The sequence below is a fragment of the Botryllus schlosseri genome, chromosome 11 (assembly GCF_051294905.1).
Source record: "Botryllus schlosseri isolate E-star chromosome 11, Bs_hap1, whole genome shotgun sequence".
NCBI lineage: Eukaryota > Metazoa > Chordata > Ascidiacea > Stolidobranchia > Styelidae > Botryllus > Botryllus schlosseri.
In genome coordinates, this window is record NC_137246.1 from 16,753,922 (window position 1) to 16,780,913 (window position 26,992).

The 26,992-nt window shown below is 41.6% G+C and overlaps 1 protein-coding gene across 1 annotated transcript; it reads right to left on the reverse strand.

Annotated features, from left to right (window-relative positions):
* On the reverse strand, positions 1 to 26,991 carry LOC145450696 (WD repeat and HMG-box DNA-binding protein 1-like). The gene is made up of 26 exons (XM_080329199.1): positions 26,851 to 26,991; positions 26,116 to 26,230; positions 25,904 to 26,055; positions 25,376 to 25,484; positions 25,266 to 25,316; positions 25,135 to 25,202; positions 24,405 to 24,519; positions 24,218 to 24,324; positions 21,942 to 22,074; positions 21,751 to 21,858; positions 21,227 to 21,284; positions 19,050 to 19,279; positions 18,481 to 18,680; positions 18,322 to 18,416; positions 17,738 to 17,890; positions 15,112 to 15,353; positions 14,832 to 15,008; positions 12,438 to 12,569; positions 12,242 to 12,376; positions 10,890 to 11,023; positions 10,260 to 10,372; positions 6,568 to 6,629; positions 6,296 to 6,496; positions 5,363 to 5,472; positions 4,823 to 4,964; positions 1 to 452 (listed from the first exon to the last, which is right to left on the reverse strand). Exons 1-26 carry the CDS (start codon positions 26,925 to 26,927, stop codon positions 276 to 278), a joined length of 3,396 nt encoding a protein of 1,131 aa, XP_080185325.1. The 5' UTR covers positions 26,928 to 26,991; the 3' UTR covers positions 1 to 275.
* Position 26,992: the final 1 nt, after the last annotated feature.

Consider the following 26,992-nt stretch of genomic DNA (forward strand, 5'->3'; position numbering starts at 1 on the left):
TAGTCGGAAACCTTTATTGGCAGTTTTGCAGTAAAAAAACAGTTGCGAGTATTTATTGGCAGCTTTGCGGTATGATTGAATCGTATCAAAAGTAGGCAGCACACTATCGCTAACTGTAATGTCGTTATCTACACAGCGAGACAAACTACAAACACGCAAAGTCGTAAATCAAAGGCGCGAAGCTCTTGTCGCGATATCGGCGGCAAACCGGAGAATCCGGAAACGCATGACGTCACACAGCACCGGAACGGATCCGCGTTCTTCGCCGTCGACGTTCATCCCTCGCTCTCGTAGGCGAAAGCCGCTAATCTCGCCGACGGGTCCGCGGCCTGGGACTCGGACTTCTTGGATTTCGCGGCCGGGAAGTTTTCCGCTTCCTCGCCGTTCTCCTCGTCCTGCAGCTTGCGTTTCGCGCCGCCCGCGGGCGCGGTTTTAGCGCGCGCGTTCCACGCCTACGCAAAACAAAAGCCGCGTCAATGTCGTCGATATCGAAATATCACGACACATTCGTGATTAGTCGCGTGATAGATTTAAAGAAGATTTAATCGATCATGTGCTGCTGCCATAGTAACACTGTTACCATCCTTGACTTTGTTATCTAGAATCCGAATTCTTATGCTTCTGACGTGACACGTGATCACACGGCTGTTGATTTACAAAGTACTCCTGAATTCTCTGCTAGTTGCCGACGATTACCTCCGAAAATATTAGAGTATACTTCGATATGAATGTATCATTCAATTCGTAAATTACTATTACTTCGAGACAATGTACCGTATACTTGTTTGATACGGGCGCGATCAGACTAGTTGACACCTTAGGGTCGTTTCGGTCATTCCTATTCGATACCGGATGCCGTACTTCCGGTTGTTTTTGTGTATCATTACCGTTGCCTGTTTGGTCTCTGTTGGCAGTAGAAGTAGACGCTACACGTCGTAAACTTCTACTCGAGTTCATGTAGAATTAGCGATTTCAAAGTAAGTTTAAAAGCAGAGTAGGCGAAACCCACTCCAGTACTTCGAAAAGGTAGAAGTTATCCACGTTACTGATGGCCATCTCTGTTTATTTGTTATGTGCTTGTGTATTAAGTTGGATGAAAATACAAGTCTCTCTCTCTATCTCTCTCAGGACGGAACGCAGGGATTAAACACCGCGCAAAGTCATTAACCTCTGCCTGTATCAAAAGAGAGCGATAAACACCAACGATAAACTAAGGCGAGGCCGTGTACACTATGTACTCGTACGTGTACGATCATCGAGAGCTCACTTCACCTCCGTAAAACAATCGCGCCGTGCCGCATTAGAACATAACTAGTCACGGTTATCGGGCGCTCGCATCTTTTTAATGTAACGCCGAACGTGATTAGCGCGATAAACCAATTTCAATCGCGCAACGCGCGGCCCCGGCCTTTGATGCGCCGCCTACAAACGAGCGCCCGCCGCCCGGGAAAAGGCCGCGGATTAGGGCGGCAGCGCGAGATAGCCGAATATCACCGCCGACTAATCGCATTAACTCCGGTATTACTGGGGCGGCCGTGCGTTCGATGCGTTGCGATGGAGGTATCCGTTACTAGGCTGGATGCGCAGCGCGAAAAAAATCGGTTTGTTCGGGATAAAAGCGCGGCGAGCGATGAGTGTTGGCGTGCTAGCATGGGTGGGCGAGCCTCGCTCCATCACGACCCCCAGACATTTACGACCATCGCAATATATAGAGATTGAGTTTACAAACCGATCCATTACCGGCTTTTGTGGAAAACGTCATATCGCGTATGACGTAACCTTGCCCCTGACGTGGTCAGTAACGAAGCAGTTCTACTTTTTCGTAACAATCAATAAGATTTTGCCTATTTTCATTACTTACTCAAGTGTATTTCTCGACTGCTCCCGCTTCTACTCAAAACAACTTTTGACGCAAAACTATTTACTTATGGATATTGCAAATTTCAGAATTTCAGATCTGTGATATGTTTGCATTACCCTTACACGTGATATTGCCATAAGAACAGCGAGAAATAACCACGAATCGTCGTAATTGAAGCGATTTTCGAACATTGCACGTATTCGCGGTGTAGTTCGTTATTTTTCGTTAGTCGCGGAGATTGGAAGCTCCTCCGTACACAACGCGACCCGGGAAAATGCAAGACGCGCAAAGCTCAGGTATCAGTTTGGAATTGCGTGCTGTTTACGACGTAACAAGCAGAGCCAAAGCCGTGGACGAAATAGCTATTCTGATATCGACGCGGATTAAATCGGGCACTTTCGCGCGACGCGCAGCGATACGTGAATGCATTTACGCTGACGTCATATCGCAATTTCAGTTCGCGCTATTTCACTAGTTGATGCCGTTTGGATCCACTATAGTTGACCGAATCGAGAAGCAATTGCAGCAAATCTAGGCAATAAAGGTAATAACGAGCCGGTGAGATAGACAACCTCAACCGTATAGACAGTTACGCCGTGGGTTAATTTGTAATAATAAACACGCCGTGAAAAACTCGGACGAAGGTCGGCTGAGCATGAGCAATGAGCATATATGAAAAAGGCACATCGTTTTAACACAACGGAAACAGATTACAAATTTTGCAAGCAGCATTCAAACATGCTTCGACATGAGTTCGCCACGCCGGCTTGACCAAATTTTACGTGCATGACGCACAACGGGACGATACACACAAATCTTTCTAATCGAAGCCCTGGTTTTCCAGTGTAAACGCTACAAGAGAACCGCATAATGTGAAACGAGCCAAGCTTGCTGAACAGCCATTTGCTATTCTCACGCTCATAAGAATGAACTATATTTAGACCAGGGCCGGCCAACCCGTGGCCCGCGAGAAGGTTTTGAGTGGCTCGCGAGGTAATTTCCGAAATTTCTAATATCAAAAATGGATTGCACAGATTGTGAACTTGCAAGACCAACCAAAAATTTGATTAGTTTGGCCGCAACACTTGAGATGTGATGACTAAAATATCAGTTCCGACGCATTGACAGATCCATCAGCCAGTCACATATTGGTATATCTTCATACACTACAATAAAGCAGAATAATTTGCGATAGATTTATCAAAAGTAAAAAATTTTCTACAAGCTTAGCGCAACATGTTGTCACTCGATTCCTTGTTTTTAATATTGTTGCCCTTTTTGTGAAAATGGAAGAACGCCTTATGTATCAGATTGAGTCTAACTATATTCGCGATTACGGGACAAAGTGTCATTCAACATATGCGACCTTGCGTTTGCGCTCGCAGTAAGATCGTTGACTATGAAACCTAGGCACGGAAAGATTGACGCATGTTGGTCGCAGCTTTCGATATCGATATGTCCATGCGCCGAATAGCCCAGTCCTCGCAAACTTAGCCCAGCGATATACGGCAGGCCCGCAATATAGTCAAGTGACAATATTATTGACCTATGAACTTCAAAAAATTTTCGCGCTTCGCGCGGCAGGTGGCCCGCGCAATATTTCGTCAATCGAATGTGGCCCTTTGGCTGAAAAGGTTGGCCAGCCCTGATTTAGACGGTAACGGAACTTGATTCAATGTACCAAGTTTTCGCGAATTCAGCCATTCTAATTATAATCTAATTTGGAAATGACAGTGTTGCGATAATTCTACTCTAGTCTGGAAAAAACTTTGTAGCGGCAATTCTAGTTCTAATTTAATTTGGAAAAGATGGAAATTTTATAGAATTGAACAAGCCTGGGTATGACGTGATTTCCAGTAATTGAATAACGGTATTAGTTTACTATGACATCACCGAACAACGATGTTAATTATAACTTTACTGCTTAACGCTTCTCAAGTTGGTACCGGCCGTTTGACAGAAAAACAGCACTAGAGCAATCCCGCCTATCAAATCCGGTGGCTTTCCGAGTAAAATTAGAAATTGTTAAGAAATAAGAAATAGTTTATTCAAATCCGTCGGATTCCTATATCTCATACTTAATTGTTAAGCGTGATCACGAATACGAAACTCGCGACAAATATAAACCAACAATAGACGGTATCAAGTTACGGCACAGTCTTGCGTTGACTGTAATGGAATCGGTAGAGAATGTCTGTTTCAAACGTCACATGTTGTTATCGTCCGTAGGACCTTCTACAGTCCAATTGCCTTTTCGAAATAATTGAAATAGAACAGCTTCTTTTAGCTTTTTTAACTATTAACGAGTTGAATGCCGTTACGGTCACGTTGGATACCCTTTCTCTGATTGCAACATAAGTTAAACCCGTATGAGTCGTGGACACTGCAATATTGAAATAGTCAATTTTGCTTCCTTCCCACTAGGACAGGGGTTCATGGGGTTCGTCGGACTACTCTAAAGGGGTTCATAGAAGGCCAATGTTCAAATTACAACTATAAAACTCCTTTGTCCATATTTATAAGATCTGCTACGGGGGCCGAGAGAAAGTGACGACCTTTTATGACAGTTTTTCAGTCATCAGTTAGTTTTTTGGCGCCAATCAAGCGGTGACAAATGATGATCCGTTTTTAGTCGTCAGTTTCCCAAATTTTTAGGGGGTCCGCGGCAAATAGGAGGTAAGAATCCCTGCACTAGGACAACAAATCAGGATAGCATTTAACGATGTATATTATGCGTTGTTCACGCAACCACATGAATATAGAATTAATCATATGTATCTAGATACAAAGGATTCAAGGACTTGGCTGATACTTTGGCGGAAGGATGAAAAGGTAGGGGAGGCAGTCGAAAATTTTGTCAACACTGGGGTGATGTCAACGATGAATCGCGATGTAACGAAGCTGATGTCCCATACGTACGCAAAAAAGATACCTCGTCTCTTCATCTCGTAAGAATCTCACCTGCCGTTCATCAGGAGTCAATTTCTTGAAGTTGGATATCGCTAATTTCCGCACTTCCATGCCGTCGAGATCTGGATTTTCATCGGCCAGGCCCTCCCGCGTTTCGGAGACGTAGAGCATGACGCCGCTTGAAAACTCATTCCTGCGCGAAACCGCGGTTAGTACGTCGTAAAGTTGCGCGGTATGGTGGCGTCACCCAGAATCGGACAATTATATAATTCTAGTAAGAGCGAAATTTCGGTAATCTAATTCTCGCAATCTGTTAGATATTTCTATGTTTCTAATTTTTGTTCTAATCCAATTTCTGGTTTTCCTGAAAATTCTACAGGAAAACTATATAGTCCGAAATGAGCCAAGCATGGTGTTCAGACATATGCCATTCTTATGCTTATGATTTGATATGGGCCGAACTTACTTTTTGTTGAATTTCTTATACGGAATTTAATTCTATTTCCAAGTATTTGCGAATTCAGCGATACTATAGTTCTAATCTAATTCGTAAAAGCTAAAAATTATATAATGGTTAAACTCCAGCGTCACCTGATGTCTTTTAAAACCTGCTGGTTGACGGAGGGCGGATCTTCAACAGTGGTCGCTTTGCCTTTCGGGGTGGAAGTCAGTCGAAACTTTGATTTGCTTCCGAGCAAAGTCTGAAATCGATGCGCGTGTTTACAGTAACAGCAATTTCAGGATTGAGCTTGAGAGTGGAGGGCACAAAAGCAAAAGTAACGCCGTAAATATCCGCACAATTACAAGAAGCAGCGATTTCCAAGATATGTTGAAACTAATTTGAGCTGATGTAGAAAATGGAAGGTATGAAAAGCACTCAAGTGAGTACCTTCGAAAAGTAGGTTTGGTGGAGCGGTCGCATACTTTTAGCAGTTCATCGGAGATGGCTACTTTCAAAATTGCGAGATACATGCACGCAACTAACGTGAAATGATTAATGACAATCTTTAAAATTTAAAGTGAAAAAATAATTAGTAAGGAAAGCCACAAGTCGTCTGGATTTCCAAAGTATTTCGCTTGGCTACAGTGCTCGCTGCTGTCCTGCTGAATCGGTAATTTGTCAGCTGTATGGAATGCACCACACACGAGCAATGATCATGCCATCTAAACACGAGATTCTAAATTTTTACAGCGGGACAAAGGAACTAAGCAAGCAGCGCTTTTAGACACAGTACATTCAAACGTCGACCTCTTTCAGAAAGATGAACTAAAATTATAAAACACTGCAGAAACGCAAACTGCGCTTGCATCACAGGGAAGAGCAATTTTGAAGCAAGCTCGCCTTCAAATATGAAGGATGGATCAAGCTGTCTGTGGCGTGTGCACCATGCCGACATCCTATCTCATTACGACTGTACAATTTCGGATGCGAGAACGCCACACATTTGCAGCAGTCGAATCCAGTCACTGAGTATTCATATCACACTTTACGAGAGAATCATGGAAGCATTTCGGCCGACTGACCTGTTGCTTTTTACCGTCTTTTGGACGCGGTTTCTTCGATACCGAGTGCGACTTCGGAATAACGCCTCTCTGCTTCGGCACCGCCGATTTTCTAGGTATGCTGTCGAGCACGCTGGTGACCTTTGACCCAGAGGCAGAATCACTTTTAGCGCTTCCTGGTGACGATGACGTTGTCGCGGCTGAGGTACTGGGTTTGACCGCCTGCGCGAGATGAAATGACAAGGTGAAATGAATGAAACTAAATGAACGAAATTGCACAAGATTTCACGCACTTTGAACGGATTTCTGGTCGTCGCCGTACCCAGCGAAGGTTTTCTCGGTAGATCGGGCAGATCTGCAAAAAAATCAAGCCGGGGTTGCAATTTTTTCGACGTCACCACTCTTAACCAAGTTGCTTTAATTTTAGACTACTGCCACTTCTAGTTGACAGTCTTTGGCGCAAAAGTATTTAGCTTATAAAGTTGGACTATTAATTTGAACGCGAATGACTGAGTCAAATGTCCGTGCCCACAATGTGTTTTCACCAGAGGTGGTCAGTGAGGAACTACTTCTACCTGTTTAGAGTACCCAAGTAGATTTTGCGTACTCGCACTACGTACTTGAGTGGTTATGAGTCCAGACTGCTTGTAGTTCGGTTTTTTAGGCAACACTAGGCCTAAGGTACTTACTTTTTTACTTTTCTTGGATATCGTCGAGTAAAAATTTATATTACTTCTATTTGAGTACTAACGATGACGGCTTTAAGCACCTACGATGGACTGCAATGGCAGCCTTATGTTTGTTAATTTAGGACGCACATTTTCATAGATTCACACGATGTCGGCATAGTTAAAGGTTGACTGTTAACGATTTCGCTTTGTGAGGTAAAAATTGCGGCGAAATTAGGTAGCGTGAATCAGACATGGGGTGATTACTTCATGAATGTAATCGATTGCGATTACGATTACTTCGGAATCACGCGATTACGATTACGATTACAGCAAAATCAGGAAGTAGTCGATTACGATTACGATTACATTAGAAAAGTAATCACGATTACTCACGATTACATTTGTTTTGCTTCTTAAATGATATATTGGTAGACAATACAAGGATTGCGATGAAAAAGCCTAATGAGATATCAACTCTCTTCATACATCATGCGTCATTTGCTTATTACGTCATAATATACCAATTGATGCCCAACTTTATAGTGGATGATTTATTGCACCCAACGATTTGCATTATTGCCAGGTCTTTACCTGCCGCATCCCAAATTCCTTAATAGGGTGGGGAGCGTGCTCGAAGGGGACTCAAACGTTTTTCGTAAACCAACATAAATTATAAAGTATTTTCGAGAATTTAATTAATTTTTGAAAATGTTCTTCGAGCTTTGCGATTCAAATGTCTCTTGTACAGGGGTCACCAACGCGGACCAAATGAGTCGCCCGCGGTCGCTGTAGCAAATATCCAAATAAGAGATTTGAAAGTTGAAGCTGATTTCATATGAGCAGCAGTTGAACATGGGTCGGCCGACCCCAAGGAACATACGATCGCAGTCACTCGGGGCATTGCTTGTCTTCGCCCACGCGGCGGCTCAACGGGAATCTATAGTTAATATTCCCGAGTCTCGGCGCGGAGATTGGCGCTTCGGCGCGCACTGCAGCAACGCAACTGAACCCGCAGGAGCTGGTGTGAGTCCCGGCGAGTGAGATTTTTTGTTCTTGGTAAGGGGCGGAAACCCGGCCCAGTGCTCTGATTGTCTTACTCTAAGTGAAGAAATCTAACTGAACCCGGATAAACGGCAGGACTAAGTGGTAACCCATCGGTCGTCGCAATAATCAGTAGGCCTACACACTACACAATAAGTAGCTTTTCGTTTCAAAACGGTTGGTGACCCCTGCTCCAGTAGATAGCTGGGTTTGAAATGCATACCTCTTCCCCTCAAGAAAAACATGCATGGGCTATTTTATGGGAACAGGCATTTCGGATCCGGTTATTACCGCGCCACGATCCCACAACACACCAAAAGACATATGCGGTTTTGGCCAACACGCAACTCCACGGGATGTGATACCAAAGAAATACCATGGCCGAAACTTAGGGTATTCGTCCATTGGCAATAGTCGCGCGGGGTGGGCGTGACTTATAACTCCTGTCCTTCCAATCTGGGCCCAAAATGCAAATGCCACCCGGCGCACCCACAAAGGAATAAAGTCATGACAATTTTTGTGTGCGTCTCACGAGAGATATTCTTTTAGTCTGCTACGTTTGGGCGAGTACAATATCTTTTGATTATACAACAGACTGGAGGTCGCGAATTAGCAACATACAATAAAGTAATTATAACAACATACCAGATGCTATGATTATGAATTACGTGCCTCAGCTCTACGCAGGTAAATCTGACACTCGGGGCTGAGAGAGGTTATAAATGAATATTAATATAATGCAATTACCAATATTATTGACGAAATTCAGTTTTGAAAATTGACCAACGGTTGGACAGGGGGACGAATTGCTGTTGTGGCTGAATTGGCTGAATTGCTGATTCTAGCTAAAACCCACGCTAACATGTCAAGCTATTTAAGCGGATGGTTATGGCGGCAGGTCCAAATGCTGAGTAATGAACTGTGAAATAACGATTTACGCCCGTTTCAAGTAGTTATATGAGAATAAGATATAGTGAACATAAAAATTCTGCCTTCAACTTAATACATATACAGCGAGCTGCCATTACGAGAAACGGCTAATCACGGCTCGGTTATGATATATATCAGCAGCTGTTTATTTGTAATGCTTCGTTGTGGAAACTGCAATGTTTTATTCGACGAGTACAAAATTCCGAATCTTCGTCAGGTGCACGTGCGTACGTAGGCCTCCTGCTCGCCAAGCAACGGTACACTGCGTTTAACTAAGCACAACCAAACATCAATATATAAGTTACTATTTGAAACTATAGGCAGAGTGGTGATCAATATCCTGCTGCGAGGTAGGGGCTTCTCTAGTGTATTGATAACCTGATATACACCACGGGGGTTGTTCTTACAATCACATTACAATGTCCATCGCATGTCTGTTTACTATGTGTGGATACTTCTTACGCAATGAGAGAGAGAGAGAGATACGATATTCTTTCTCGCCTGCACTATCGAGATGGTTTGGCGACGGAGTTGCGATACGGCCCCATGAGGTCATCTAGTCTGCGCCCCCGTTTTTTTTTCTCCTCCATGCTATCCGTGATTGCTGAGCGCCGAGCAGGATAACTGCGAATACCAATTTTCGAGTCTTTGGTATGACCCGGCCGGGGATCGAACCCACGACCTACCGCTCGAGAAGCCGGACGCATACCCATTACACTATCTCGCTCGGCGAGCGGAGCTAATACTTCTGACGTAATAATGAGTCAGTGGCGTTTGAAAACAGACGTTTGTGCTACCGCTAGCCTGGTATATTATCTCATTCTTGTTCACGAATATTCAGTTTATGTCATAGTCCTTGTACAAACAAAAAGTAATCGTTCTTTCACAAAAAAAATCGATTAAATATGGGAAGTAGTCGATTACGATTACGATTACTTCAAAATGCTGTAATCGTCGTAATCGATTACGATTACTAATCGCGATTACCCCATGTCTGGCGTGAATGAGTGGTTCGCAACCGTGCGTACCACGGCCGCATTTTTTCCGGTAACATGACGAATTTAACGAAATCTGTCCTCTAAAGGTACGAGGCTGAATATTCCTACAAAAGGTTAAAACTTTGAGGAAATAGCGAAGAGCTCATCGGCAGTGAGCATTCCAGTAACACGACGAGAAGGAAATACAAATGAAGCAGCACGAGTAGAAACCAACCCTAGTAATCAGATCAAGTTTGGGTGGAGAATGCCGAGAAACGCAAATACTGAATGCGCCAACAGTCAGAAGCGAGTGAGAAGTGTGGAATAATTTGAAAAACGGTGCTACGGCCCGCGAAAAATTCTCACCGTCTGCATCGGTTGCTTGGGTTGACGTGCTCGAGACCGCATTCGCATCTTGCTGCTGAGTGCTTGCAGTTGCTTTTTTGTGGTCGGCCCATTCTGTGCTTGTGTGGCTGTAGCTGTCACATACCAAACTCGGTGTGACTTGGGGGGTGTGCAGCGTGCAGCACGTAGATAAATCTCATGGCTTGTGCCATGGATATTGAACGGTATATGGCCATGGCCAGTGAACTGGGTTTCTAATCTATCGTCTTACGTTCTTCTAATTTGGACCTGACACCTTCGAGCGGACTGACAGAAAGGCATAAAAACACTGAAGTGCACAAATGCAGGCTTGGAGTGCAATTGCTTTTGACAAAATTTGTTCAACAACCTGAAAACATTTTGGGCATATGAAACGAATTTCCTTCAGCTATCTACGAATAGTAAGTGCAGTACGACACGGAACTTCACTGGGTTATTCACACCACGTGCGCTCCTCAAACTGGACACACACACCCCTGGGTTACGTTATGATGAAATACGTCCCAGTCTTTTCCATTGAGAATGAAAAACATGGGCAGGAGAGGGGAAAAATACGGAATTGGAAGCCGTCCCAGAGCACAAAATGCATTCTACACACTTATCGCAACTCACCCCGCTTGAATTTTTTGTCTGAAGTCGTCGACGTCCTGGTCTTCTTCCTCGCCGTCGTCGCTGTCGATTTGTTGCTGTGACCTTTGCATTTTCATAACGGCCAGCATTTCTTCTTGCGTTTTCTCCTGCGCGATCTGCGAGAAAGGCGTCAAATTTATTCACAACGTAAACAATAGCGACTAAATCACACTTCGTTGTGTCAGGTCGTCAGAGATTGGTACGACCAATCTACACTGACCAAGCACATTCTTTAATTTCCTCGTAGAGAGTTTTACCGATACTCTGCAGTTTCCATGCCTCATGTTTTTATCACATAATTACACCATCAGGTTACATACATTGACGCATAAAAGTAATTCCAGTTCAAACATATACCATACTGACAGAAAGATTATCGTAAAATATCACTGCCACTACCTTATTTTCTGGTGCTCATGTAGCAACATAAAATATGAAATGTAGACAACAAATCACATCAGCAGTGGTTCCCAAAGTAATCCCCCTGGGGGCGTTTGTGATCTGGGGGGCGCTGAGAGTAAACGTGGGCGCTATGGACTATCGACTATGGGTAACCGTTTGACAGAATCCTTAAATTAATAGCTCTCTCTGTGCAGTAAAATCCAATTTATGAATATGTGGTCATGTCGTTCGCGGCACTCATTGAGCATAAGTTATGAGCACGCATTCAAGCGCATTTACAACAGGGGCAGTGAGGCTCTTACGCGCGTCTAGCACCAAATTGCAGTTCGATGATGTGGAAGAGAAATTGCCCTGTACGATAGTTTTCACTGATTGTGTCTGTCCTAGAAGTCGTACAAAATTGTGTTGCCGAACTTGCGTACATAACGAATGCCGTGCAGCCAATGAATTAGATCAACACATCAAGTCCATGCGACAGGCAAAAAGGTTTAGGAAACCTTGATTGTCATGAACATAGCGGAGGATTTTGCCGATAACCGCCACTGTTAGTCCCATCTTCTCCGATGATTTCGGAGACTATTGCAGATAGTTTTACTCTTCGTTAAAGCATGCCTATTTGTAATTGACTAGAAAATTATGGCATTACTTCTACTTGATCTCAAGTGCCTTCCATGAGCACTTTGAAAACGTAAAAAGCAACTAATTTGAGGCATCAATAGTGATCTAAAAACTTCAGTTTAAGAGTAAGTGGTGCGAGTAGAGAAAACCCATTCGAGTACTTTGACGACCTCTCCGCACCCGATAGCAGCTGCCAACATTCCTTATTAGATCAGTTCGTAACACACAATTACTTTGACCAAAACCGAAATACCGGGGCATTCGACAGAAGTTGGCACGTCGAATCTTTTCAACTTTCGCGAAAATCAGATTACCTCCCCAAGTTTCTGGGCTAGCACCATTTTCTTCACCCTGGAAGCGTACTTGATGGTGAGATTGACCGCGGACGACGTCGGCATCAAATCCCCGATCTCCAACGCCCGGGATTCTTTGTCGGATTTGCACGCCAGCTGCGACGAGCGAAAAAGGTAACGAGAGATTACGAGACGCCGTAGACTTCGAGCGACTCACGGCGAACATCTTCATGAGAGAGTGTTGCATAAGAACTTTGGCCTCGCGTTTGTGCGCTTCGTCCATCTCGAAGCCGTGAGCCTCTAGAAAATCGGTGTGCGAAGAGAAAAGGCGGGTTCTCCAATATTCTTCCTGAGAACGAGATTCATGTTAATTCAGACACGTTCAATGCCCCCGCGGCGGACATAAGTCAGTTATTTCAATTCTTAAGATTTGGTTTTGTAGATTGTGTGTTACTACTCGATGACTACGGAATATTATATTTTGATATCCGGTACGGTGATAATAATTGGTGAGATGATGTAGTAGCGTATCATGAGTCGAAAGGCATAACGATAGACCGCTTATGATTGTCGTGAACAAAATGGCATTACACAATCTTGCTACGATTGGAATTTCCCTCCAATATCGAAGGAAAACAAACCAATAACAGTGGACAAGTTATTAACTGCATGAATGCACAGTAGGGCTCTTCAAAAATGACTTTTTTTCTCAAATCGTACTGGCTACTTGATAAAATTGTTAGGTTACCTAATTTAAGCATACACACAAAATTTGGTTCAATTCCACCCAGTAACCGCTTTGCTACAGAAGAACGTTTCTATTTATTATATAAAAATAAATAATAGAAAATTTGAAAATTTTCTGTTCACCCTATGAAAGTGTTAGGCTGTCTATAGAAACGATCCTCACCAAATTTGATTCAATTCCAACCAGTGGAAGCGAAGTTATTGCCGTCGAAAAATTTTGATTTGAATAAAATAGTATTTACGGTGAGCACAGCTATAATAAATAAACAAAGAATCGGTCACCGTAAACACTGTTTTATTCAAATCTAAATTTTCTGACGGCAATAACTCCGCTTCCACTGGTTGGAATTGAACCAAATTTGGTGAGCATCGTTTCTATAGACAGCCTAACACTTCCGTGAGGTGAACAGAAAATTTTCAATTTTTTTTATTATTTATTTTTATATAATAAATAGAAACTTTCGTCTCCTGTAGCAAAGCGGTTACTGGCTGGAATTGAACCAAATTTTGTGTGTAGGCTTAAATTAGGTAACCTAACAGTTTTATCAAGTAGCCAGCACGATTTGAGAAAAAAAGTCATTTTTGAAGAGCCCTAATGCACGGTTTCCAGAGTTCAGTAAAAAAGACACCACCGAAACATAAACATGATTCAAAGCGGTGGCCTTACACCAGCTAATATTTGAATAGTATATTCATATTGAAATGAACCCGAATATTTTCGGCTGACACTCGTCAGGGGTAATCGTGACGAGTGTCAGCCGAAAATATTCGGGTTCATTTCAATATGAATATACTATTCAATTGTATATTGAAGTTCTGTGCCTCCAAAAAGCTCTTCAGCTAATATTTCATACTTAGACCCGTGGTAATATGTAAAAAATTTAGGAAACTCCCTTTCAAGTCCAGCTTGCAGCTAACTCTGCAGGGTTCACTCCTAATCAGACCACACCGCGTGACATACTCTATATTCGAATGAAATAAACTAATCTGTTCCGATTTTACGATGACGGGATAGTGGTAGTCAAAGGCAAACAACAAAAGTAACCATAGCCGCACGAATCATCCATCCTCACTACAGTTAATCGAATTCAACCGAACAACCTTCTAAGCCAAAATGTTTTCGATTACAGAATTACGTAGTGTCACTCTGTTCCCGTAAAACCTTATTGAAACTGATAAAAATCGTGCGATAGATAACAGAGCAGGCAAATATCGTAGACAGAGAAGACAAACAATCGTTCTTAGTGCGAATCGATATAATCAAAGCCATCCGTGCTCAGAGATTTTCGATAAGAACCGCTTGCTCAACATCAAACAAGTCAAGTGACCGCAAATCAAACAAAAATCACTGTGTTAAACGTGTGAATACGTCATGGGCTCAATACCAACAACCCAAAAAATGCAACACTGAAACACATAGCACAACCGACTTCTCAAAGTACGACAAAGCAGATCAGACAGTCTGCATTTGTTGATGACTTTTACTTCAATCCAGTAGCTGTAGACCGTCAATTTTGATGGCATTGCCATAAGTATACGCTTAAATTTCGACAATCACAACACCGCGTTACTCTAGTTGGCAAAATAGGCCTAGAATACTTACATTTACTCTTTACTTACAACATCTACTCCGTCAGAAATTAAATTTATTTCTACTTCTACTTGATTAATAAAGATGAATTCTTTGACTACATCAGGAGATTAGAAAACGGGCGGATTACAACTCATGAATAAAGATTGCATACCGATGTGCTCGAGTAAACAAAAATGGAATCAAATTCCAAGCGACTAACCAACTCAAAAGCGTACATCCACGAAGTGGCAACATCGTTTACCGAGAAGGGTTACCACGAAAAATACTGACCTCCAATTTTGATTTTTCCGAATCGTCTTCACATAACGGCAGCTTGTACTGCAACACCGACGGAAACGGCCTCGGTATTGTAGAAGGATAGCGCGACCCTTTGCACAGGACCGCTCGTACATCCTGCGGGTTTTCGTGCAAAGCGATAACCCAATAATGGTCGTATCGGCTTTTAGTCTGAAATACATCATCGCAATTTCATCAATCACGTATCGGAAGCTGCTGATTAGCATGAGTGTGAACTGTAAACTACTTGGCGATGTTGGGTCAGCATACTCACTAATTTATCGAGGTAGAGCACCGGAATCCAGGAGTTACAAAACCCTCTATTCATCATCCTGACCACTCCCGACGAGTCCACGGTGACCGGCGTGCCTTCCGCCGAGAAACCCAGCCACTGCAACGTGGACTTCTTACTGACGGACAGCGGTTCGCCGCCGACTATCTTCCTGGCACGGTTTGCACCGGTGCCCAGCCCGACCTCCAACAGCATATAGCCGAGGCTCTGATTCCCGTTGAAACCTGATAATGAAAACGGTCATGTAAACGAACGAGAATATTTATAAACATTCCTGCTTGTTGACTTGGCTTAAGTCCCGTTTTTTTGTTCACTCGAGTCATTTTGTTAAAAATAAAAAATTACTCGATTCGACTTTCCGAGTCGATTTGCGCATTGACTCGACTTGTACTCGAGTCATTGTGCACGACTCGACTAAGTCATATGACTTAAGACATTCAATATTCCTTGATTCAATACTCGCATATCAGGACCAATACTTGAACAATAGTTGATAAACCATATTTTATCTTTTTGAATAAACATGTAGAGAGTGAGAAAAATGAGTATCTTCTGAATGCAAGGCCTTCAATATCACCCGAGAGTGTCACAGAAGTGAGTTGAACCCATCTTGATCTCAATGATGGATTCGACTTGGACTGCAGTCAAACACGAGGACTCGGACTCAACCGGTTGCTTCCTGACTTGGACTCGGACTCGACTCTTTGAGGAAGTGAAAATGGCTCTACTCGAGTCAAAACTACGAAATTAACTTGTGACTCGGAGCCTTGTGACTTACAACCCTAAACGACTTGACACTTTCGGGTTTCCATCGACCAAAACAGGGGTGAACAGTCATCGGTAGCACACAAGCAGAAATAACAATTTCCAATACAGTCCAATACTACTTCAAGGGAAGTAGAAAATGAAAATTTGAAAGTACTCCAGAAGTTTCAAAAAGTACATTACTGGCTTCATTTGGGTATACTGCATGGTGGTTGCAACTATTTTACTCGCAAAACGTTAGAGAATTTAATCGCCTTCTTCTTCTCAAACACATTATCACAGACTACCGTAATTTTCCAAGTATAATACGCACCCTTAAAATGGCATGTGAATTCTGGGAAAAAGCCTGTACCCATGTATAGTACGCACCCTGCATTGGCAGTACATGAATAGTTATGTTTTAGTATTTGATTTCATTCTGTTTTGCGATGTCACTGTTGAACAATCATGACATAGCGATCGCTAATCAAATGATGTTATTGTTATACACCCAACGGCATTGTCTCTAAACGATTGTAGATAGCAGACAAAGCCTGTGAGGCCCGTGATGCGATAGTTCAAGCCAGCGACGATATCTTGCGCACGAGGCCTATTACAGATGCGATTGCTAAGGCCAACGATTATATCGTGCGCATCAGGCCTGTTGGAGATGCGGCTGTTTGGGCCAGCGACTATATCTTGCGCATATAGCCTCTTGTACATGCGATTGTTCAGGCCTGTCGTTGACGAGATAAATTACCATTAGCGAGGATTGCTGAGCGCGAGTGCAGCAATCAATGACCTAATTTCACTCGCATACACACGGCAAACCAACTCAGCAGGAGATCGCTTGCCGTTGTGCAGCGCAGACGACTCTCGCAAATTGGGAATACGTGTTACTGTGGGCATTTCATATTAATTTTAAGGGGTTCAATAATTTAGGAGCCATACTTGTATTCGCTAGATGGCGTATGCTTGACGACACTTCCTGGTCTGGTCTAAGGGAATATTCTGGATATAGCTGTGACAAGGGTACAATTTGTCAATAGTAATCGGCCCACCAGACGTTCCCCCACTGTATCTACCGATCTTATTCGTGCTACAACTGTGACGTATTATAATTTGGATATAAGGAAATTCGATCAATTGGAACTTCAAGCAATATACTGTTTCTACCAGAGGTGGTCAGTAACGAAGTAATCCTACTTCTTGAAGTACTTGAAGTAGATTTTGCCTACTCACACTTCCTACTAAGTAGTTATGATTTTAGACTACTTCTACTTCTACTTGACAGTTTTCAGTTTTGTAGGCAAAAATAAGCGCAGAATCCCTACTTACTTACTTACTTGTGAACCACCACTCCTACTTCTACTTGAGTAGAAATTCCGGCGTTACTTCTACTTGAGTAGCGACGGTGACTACTTTGACCACCTCTGGTTTCTACCGTACTTCAAGATCGCGCATATTTACATCGGGAAACTTATAGGACTTTGCGGCGCTGTAAGTTGAAGGGAAGACAGCTTACACAGAATCATATAGGCAGTTCAGCGACCGCAACAATACGCGCTTCTCGCTAATTGGCAGAGCCTAACACTGATAATACGAATTATTGGGCACGATGGCTGAATGTGATGCGCGATTGAAAACAAACATGAAGAAAGGTACGATTTAAAGTTTTATTTCAATGGAGATTTTTTTCAAAACTTGCTGTAGCCATGCATAATGCGCACCCCCGATTTTAGGACAACAAATCAGTAAAATTTTGCGCATTACACATGGAAAATTACAGTACATCGACTAACGAGACAACCCTTCAAGACTTAGTTTATAATAGAATATAATCAAAACGGGACGTGTTTCATACCTTGTGACGAATGGTACACCACCATGAGTTGGTCGGTGTGCGCCGCCATTGACACGACCGGGCCCGGGATGCTGAATATAAATCGTTGCATTCCGGCCAAAGAAAACATTCGAACGAGCCTAGCGTCGGTGCAGACCGCCACCCAGCTTTCTCCTGATAAAATGTGATGCAAATTATGAAAACAGTTCGAGCGCTCGACTCAGAGTTAAGTATCAATTGAAATCATTCAAACCCTTCACACTATGAGTTATATAGGTATCTGGAATATAGTTTCGAAACTTCCTTCTCAGCGTTAGAGTCTCTAAACATCAATCGGACGCAAAAAACATCTTGCACGAGCTTACAAACATTCATGTAACGACATTTCTGCAGCATACTATGACCACAATATGCTATTAAATAATTCTGACGAAGTCTGACGAGTTATTTTCTAGGCGGCAGCAAAAAGATAAATCTATTTTGTCCATTAGTACCTTCATTAGTACCAGTCATTAGATCGGTGAGGAATTGATACTACAAAAGGCACAGTGACCATTTCTGTATAAAGGAGACAGAGATAGCGAAATACATAAAATATAGTTCACCTATCGTAATAGCTTTGATCTCTTCGCCGTCAGGCATGTAAATGTTCCACTCTTTATTCCCTTCCCAAGTTGCATAGTACGTAACGGTCAGTTTACTATAAGAGACAGAAAGCAGTATGGTACGGAATCGAATCAAAATATCGAAGCGGGCACACAAACCTCGGCACATCTTCCAGCGATTCGGCCGCAAACGCGACTGCGTTCATCGATAAGTCTGCCAGAGTATGGTACGACCCACCCTCGGGCGACTCGTTGTTGAAGTGCAAGGCGTAATGGTGCTGCTTGTCGTGAAATTCAACGTCGATAGCGCTTTCCGTCTCGTCGGTATACGAACGAATAACACCGACTGAGTTCCACACCTGTAACACAACCGGTGGTGATATACCGATATAGCAGCACATAGGACCAGAGGCGGTCAGACTAATCATCATTGGTACTGAGTATCGACATATATATTTCTACTCGAGTACATCTCCAAGTACTCGAGCAGAAGAAGTATCATCGTAAATTTCCATTCGAGTGCAGTTAATGATTTCCAACCAAGTATTCCAGAGATGGTCAAAGTAATCATCATTGGTACTCAGTAAAAGTAGAATCCAATGTAAATTTTTAGGCCTGGTTTAGCTTAGGAAATCGAAAACTGTCAAGTAGAAGTTAGTAGAGTGCTTGTGAAAAATAGAAGTACTCCTTCACCAGCCACATCTACATACGACAGTACCCAGACTCACCATAAATCGATGCGACAAATGCTCCGGCGTCGCGCTAGACTGAAAAGGGGGTTGCATGGGAGTGGGGGCCGGTCCTTCGTAAACTCGTTTGGGGTCCTGAGCGGGTTTGTCGCCCAGCAATTCCGAAACCGATGACGTGGCGTCGTCTTCTTGTAGTTTGGCGATAGTAGGGATCGTGGGTGGGGCCAAATCGTCGTTAGCTGCCAGTAATTGATTTGTGCTTGGGATATCTGTCGATGGAAACAGGAACTAGATGTAGTGAGCCAGCGATGGTATAGATAACTAACCTACGGATAGATACGCAACTCTCGTCGTTAAGCTTGGTCAAGAAGTGTCTTTTACTGCTGAGCAATCTAAAAGCAGGGTAGTCGGTAGTGCTATAGCTGGCGACCTGGAAGCTAGCAGCTAATATAACAGGTCTTAATCGAAAGCTAGTTTCGCACTGATTCCGAAAATACAAATTAAAATCCGGCCAGGGCAATGCAACCACCCCAAAACAGTCCTCAAAGTCTGAAAATAGGCACGGTTCCAACAATAGAGGCACCACAACACAATGACCATTGTGCATGTTCGGCACAATGCAGATTTTCAGACTGTTTCGGGTCACCAGCTATAGGACTACCAATTATGCTGCTTTATGATTGACCAAGCATAACGTAAGGAGTAGCTTATCTATCTATAGGTTAGTAATCTGTAATAATAGATTGACAATTTGTCATAATTCCGTCATGAATTGCATGGTGGCAGATGACTTTGTGTCTTCCAGTCTGCTTTCCTATCAGCTATTTGACATGTGAAATAATCCAGGCATCTGTGATGTCACATTGGTATTAATAAAAAATGACATAATCACTGTTTGTGCAGATGACTCGAGCGTGACAGAAAAATAACTGTTTCTGCCACAAGCGGCATAAGTGTCAGATTTCTGGGCAGGGTCTGCCAATTATATAATAATTTTACATCTCAATTCTGGAATGTAAAAAATTGGATGCTTGTCCGTTGATTAGAAGTGAAACACCAAAAGTTTAAACTTTTCAAACAGAATGAGTTAGGTTTCGACGGTACAATTTAGCAACATTTGGCAGTAGAATTACACTTCAATAAAATCCTAAATAACAAAAAGGCAGCATCATATGAAATTTCCAATATACTTGCTTTTGAGTTGTCGTAATTACATTTTTGGGTGATTTTGATTTTTAAAGATTCACTGCTCAGCAAAGTTTGTTTTGAAATTGTGTCAAGTGTAAAAAGGATGAGAACCATTGCTCTATGTCATGTGAGGAGAATGGAAACCAAGGCTGGAGAAATAGCATGATGTAAATAACAGCAGGGCAGCTTATTCAGATTGCACTCATGCCAGACCTGAAACCACAAAATGAGTCATAACCACTATGTTTATTGCCCTGAAAACATTGCTACAATGAACTGATCAAATACGGAGGATAATCAATCACCACCACAGGCTCCAACTCCATACGCCATTGCACAAGATAGTTTTTGACTACCGCAATCAATTTTACAGTGGAAAAAGCCCCCATTCATAATGCAACAACTGACAACCCGCGCAGTTAGTGGTGCAATCGGAAATCTGTGACATATCCGGCTTCATGAACAAAAGTATATTAATAATTCAAGAGATCAAGTGCAGCCACGCGCAACAAGCGGTTCAATGAAACTAAATAACAAAAATTTCCAAAACAGCAGCCGGCCGGTGGAAATATCTTATCGATATAATTGAATGCATGGTACAATGCACGCTATGGTGAAACGTACCCGGGCGTTGGTGAATGAATTGTTGACGAAAGTCCTAGTCACAATGGCAAACAGCAGGCAACATGAGTGAAATTGAATAGGCATTGTTTTTATTGAACACAACAGCGCCTGGGGAAGTCAAATTTCGATTATCAATGTCAGACATCAATTCACATGCCAAGATGAAGATATATTGCCAAGTTTTATAAATATATCTTACTTCTACAATATGACAATCACAGATGAGCCGACTCACGATAACGTATGTCGTTAAAAAGTGAAAGCAAATGCTATTTGTATTTCGCGCTATTCACGTGGCAATTAATTGAGGCGCTACTACCATAAACCAAGTGTATGAAGGGGAATTTATAGACAGCGAAATAAGCTGACACAGAAAGGCCTAAAGTACATGGAACAACCCTTACCGAAATCATCATCGAATGGATTTTCTTGCGGCGCATCTGGTGCAGGTTCTGCATTCGGCTGTGTATGTTATAAAATGAGCATTATTTATAGAAATCAAAATAACACAAATTAAACCATTCCGAGTTTGATCTATTGCATATGCTTCCACAAAATTCATAGCTGATGCAAATCGAACAGAAGACACACTAATAAGCAGACAGAGTGGCATTTCAAATGACATCAATATTTCCAAACAAAAATCCAACGAAAAAACAAAAGGATGGTCCACCATACCTAGTTGAGCCAATGAGAGGGAGACTAGTGCGACCATTGATAGATTCCGCATGTTTGAATTTTTAAAGCATCAAAGTTGATCAAGCATCGTGCTTAAATCACCCTGGAGATAGCTATCGGGTAATTAACATTTTGTCATCAAGCATACAATACATCATTAGTAGGACGGATATTTATGTTACTATATCTGGATTTCAAGATCCGTAAACGATCTCGAGCTCAGCCTTAATGCATACAGGGTATAAATCACCTGGCTTGGCTGGCTGGTATTACTTTCAACGGCGTCATCGTCGAAGAATTCATCCAACTTTCCATCCTCATTTTCAAATAGCGCTTCCAAATCGTCGGGAACCGATTTCTATAGAGCAAAACATCTTTCAGATGTTAGCTTACACAACGCCCATGTTAGACACTGTCAGCACGAGTGTCCGTTTAGTCAACCTGTACTGGGTTTGCAGGAACTGCGTTTTGAAGCAAACCGACTTGTCCTTTGACGTTAGTAATCGCTAGCGTGTTGTCTTCTTTTGGATTCCAAACTACGGAGCATATGCTCGCCTTTGAGCTGTGTTGCAATCTGTAAGAAAGAAATAAGCGGCATTGTATTTATAGCGGTTTATCATGTTAGGTTATAAAAATACGCTAAAAATACATGGACAAAACAATTTAGAACTAGTAATCGTGTCTGAAACAGGCCATTGACTCATTTTGGTAGGTTTACTGATGACCAAATGATCAAGCATATTGCATCGCAGAACACACTGATATGACTAATAAATAAATTAGGGGAATTATCAATACCGCAGGTCAAAATGATACTTGTTAGACAAGTGTCTTGACACAAATCCTCAGTACAACTACAAAATGTGCTCTTGAAAAGTTTATTAACACCATGTCTGTAACGATTACCTTAGAATAGCATTAGGCATTGGGATGCGTCATAGCCCCGAGCCTTTTTATAAAACACAAATGAAAGATCAGGTGACTCCACGCGCAAGAAGCAGTCTTAATTCATAGTTGACGAAATAATGATAAATAAAGGAGTCAGATCTTTAACAATGATCTATTATGTTGCAACTACCATGTTGCTGTACAGGCTGATGTCATACTCAGTTATTATTCATATCCTAAATCTGTCGACGCAAGAGTAAAGCAGCTAATCCTGGTCATTAATATTCACAATCTGTCTACAAAGGGATCAGCTTGTAATTCGCTGAATGTCATGTTTATTTTTTGAGTGACAATACAATTAGCTTCGAGAGGAGTATATCATGTAAAACACTGCTAATTCTTAAGAATTTTCGCAAGGTCAACAGGTGAATGTCGTAAGCAAACAAAGAAACACCAAAACCCGCAACAGACATGGTTTATTGGTATCGCCACATTTATTCTTCCCAATCAATACAGAGTAGTGTTTCATAATAGGGAATCAAGTCTGGAGGAAAGAGGCATGGTATTCCCCTTTGAGCAAAGTTAACTTTATAAAACAATTGCGAGTTCCAGATTATGATTGAAGCTGGATAAACAAATGCCATACGCCGAAAGTGTTAAGTCAAGTCACCATTTATTGACAAACACAATGCGGTCAATTGTAACCAAGTGCATCCGCTAATAAAACAAACATTTTAGATATTTATAATTCATGATTTTCCAGCTCTAATTATCAACATTTCTGCAATGCTAGCTAGCAAGTGACAAGTAGATTCAGTACAAAAATTGGGGGTATTCGTAAGAGAAAGTAGGGTTGGTGGCCTGTTGGTGGGATATTACTGGTTATATGCCAAAAATTGTTTGTTCGTTATGCTGTACATATGTGCAGCCAGTGCAGGTAATAGATTAGAAGCAGTGGGGTGTTGGCGATAAACGATGAGGTTTCTTTGCCGATAATGAAAATTCTGACAACAAAGTAACGACTTCATCGTCTGTCTCTTTACTTATACAGCAAGTCAACAACACTTATGGATTTGCATCAATTTAAGGTGTGGATTCGTGATAATAGCTGGGCACTTGAGACCATACATCATATCATATTCATAGAAATTTGCTCTGAAATTACACCTTACCATTGTCAAGATGTCAACCATTTTTGATTAGCAATGACGGAGAATTAGCAATTCCAAAAGTTATCCTAGTACCTAGCCAAGGGATACTCAAGAAAATACTCATAGTACATAACGCACATTGTTCAAAACTTACAAAATCATCGTACTGGAATCCTGCCTTAAACTAAATAGCAGCATTCATTGTGTTCATTTGTAGTTATAAGTGAACTGGTTTCTACGTGTACTTGCAGAATTTCGAAGAATTACTTCAACTTTCGTTCAGGTCCAACACCGTACGGTACTATTGATAGTAATTTCGGATTTTTCCGGTAAAGGCAAAGTTTAACAGTAAAATTGAACATAATTTGCTGTAACAAAATGACATCAGAATTGTTCTTTACAATGTTTAGATGCTGTTTACAAAGTAGCTTTTAGTGAACTACTGTATTAAGGCAGCACAAAAACGATTAGTTACATGCAGGTAGTAGGCCCTATCAAGCAATAACAAGCCTTCTATTCCTTGTCACCAGACCAGCAAGACATGTCCAATATCCCCTAATGCAGTATTATGACATTGGTTTTGCGGCTCTCCGCAAATTAGTGACTAGTTTCACGACGCGTCCTTCACAACAGCTTGCGCGTTATTCAACTATGTACCGAAAGGAAATGAGTACATACGTTTGCAAACACTCTTGTGTTTCTGTGTCCCAAATGCAAATAAAACCGTCAACAGTGGCGCCGGCAAGGAAGCGACCACAAGGAGAGTAATTGCAACAGTTGAATGGCTAAAAAGAATATATATATTTATTACAATAATCCAAACGTACAAAATACACCAACAATCGTGATCCACTCGAGGTATTACCTTGCTGGGAGTTTGAAAGGAGTGTGTCAGAATCCATGTATCTCTCGAATAAACATTTATGCAATTGCCGCTTGGAACTGCAATATCCTCGCCAGTCGCTGGCCGCCATGACATCCTGAATATATTGAGCCATTTTAAAATTATGGAAACACACCCTGAAATGTACATCGTTGACAAGGAAGAAAAATAATAACACAAATTCTGTAATTATTTTCCTGTCAGATGCGAGCATGCATAAGATGCAGGTAAACTTTCTGGTGACATTCTCCGATGCACAGATATAAATTTTGCTGCTCAAGTGGACGGACTGAAATCAAAAGTCGAAAAACATTTGATTTGAACCCTTTTGAGATAACCAAATTCTGTTTCATATGCGACTGTGAATGTGGTATACAAAGGCATGACATAGCATTCTCAAATCATATATCGTGGTTAGGTCACTAAAGGTAAACAGTTCAATAGCAAGGAAATGCCACCGGTGAGCAAGCAGGATATATCATACTAGTCACTTCACTTCAAGGTAGAAATAAAAATGTAATATAATAGTAAGCACACATTCAATGACTAGAAACTGCAAGTAATACATGTTTTCGATGATTATGGTAGCTTGTTTTTATGTTGTATAACAAATCTTCTCAGTTATCGTGATAACAGATTCTAGTGATCTGCCAAAGCAACAGGCGACATCGATGCCAAGAAATTCTAAAGAAAAATGTGCATAATATCTCACCTACATAGAGATTCGGAATTGCCAATATCATTAGACGGTTTCACAATGCCAATGGTTTCAACCACAGACTGAAAGGAAACATATCAAATTTCACACCAAACCAACGTCACAACATAATTATAGATACTAACGGAGTCCATTAGATTCCATAAGCGAAAATTTCCGTCACAGCTGGTCGTAGCCTGAGAAAGAGAACAATTAATTTAGGAATAACACAACGTTTAAAACATACAGCACATACCAGGTACTCATTAACAGGATCAATGGCCACAGATAGGATAGGGGCTTTGTGACCGACAAAATCTTTCTGTTCATTTGTATCCAAATCGACAAGTTTCGCTGTGAAATCGCTGGAAAGTAATTCAAGCGTATAAACCAAACACAACACCTCCAGAAGGAAATTCTCCCAAATGCATTATGTGTATCTAATCACCATAACGAAAGACAGGTATTGTTTTGACAGTAAGGAAGATCAGAAAGTCTATAATATATTCCAAAATCGGAGGAACAGCATGCAATAACCTATCAACCATTATAATACTAAGCCTGTTATAATGCAGACCTAAAGTTTATTGAAAGCGAGTATCTGTATCTGTAGTAACAAAATATACATGAACATACCACCTTCTTCACCTTCATGAAGACATAGATTTGGAATTATATGATTTTGCCACCAGGGAAAATAGCTACCGGTATCTATCAATTGCATCGTCTGATCACAGCAAATACAACCATGACAAAAGCTCAAAAACCATGATAGGATCAATACCTTGAACCAGCAGCTATCAAGTTTTGAGATTCAGACAGTGCTACATGGGTAGGGTTTGCAGTGAATCTGAATAATACGCCACTGTGAGAACTGTCCGATAACGAGTATTCGTCAACGGCATTATTGTCCGATGCCACATAGACAGATTCATCCTGTAACACCCAGAAAATATCATTAGAAATTTAGGCACAGGAATGATAATGTCTACATACTTTCACAACAAGACCATAAATGGTTTCACCGACTTTGATGGTCTTGGGAGTTGAAGTCTCCTTCAAATTAGACCATGTTTTGATATTACCATCTGCGCCAGCCGTGAAAAAGGTGCTGAAATAGTTAATTTACTAATTCAGCAATAGGAATTTTGTATTACGGCAAGATGTCTGGTAAATAATATATTGGACCATATATATTTCTCTACAGGCAATGCTTTCTTGGGCAAAAACATAATATTCGAAATATCAATTGCAGTTCGATGGACAAAAATAAAATTAGTTCCACACAGAATCCGAATACTATATCCATTTGTCATTGCAAACACGTTCTATCACGACACCCAAGCCTTTAATTGGCTCAGACACAGCCAGTAGCCACCATCATCCCAGCAAAAAAGATGTGAAGTATCTACGAGTCATGTGAGATTTATCGCCTAATGATCCTATGGAAAATCATCGTTGCTTAATACTTTCGTATTAGAATAACGTTAAATATCAGCCAATATAACGTACCAACAAGATACAAAATTATCTATTGGAAATAATATGTATCTATATGTGTGACTAGTCAGGTGGGTTTGGGTTCGTATGACAGAATATACATTGCGATGTTTCTGGTCCGAAGAAATGTCCATGTTCAATTCAACCCTCTCTAATCTCCGAGATGAAGACGCTCAACATCCACACACAAACATCGATATTAATACAATAGCTAATAATGTGAAATCTTACTCTCCAGGTGCATTAAAACATACATCTGCTATTCCATCTCCGTTTGCATCCCAGATGGATAAATTCTCCAATGCCATCACATTAACAATCGACTCCCTGTGCTAATAATAATAAATTCTAGCAAACTCGGCAATATATTACA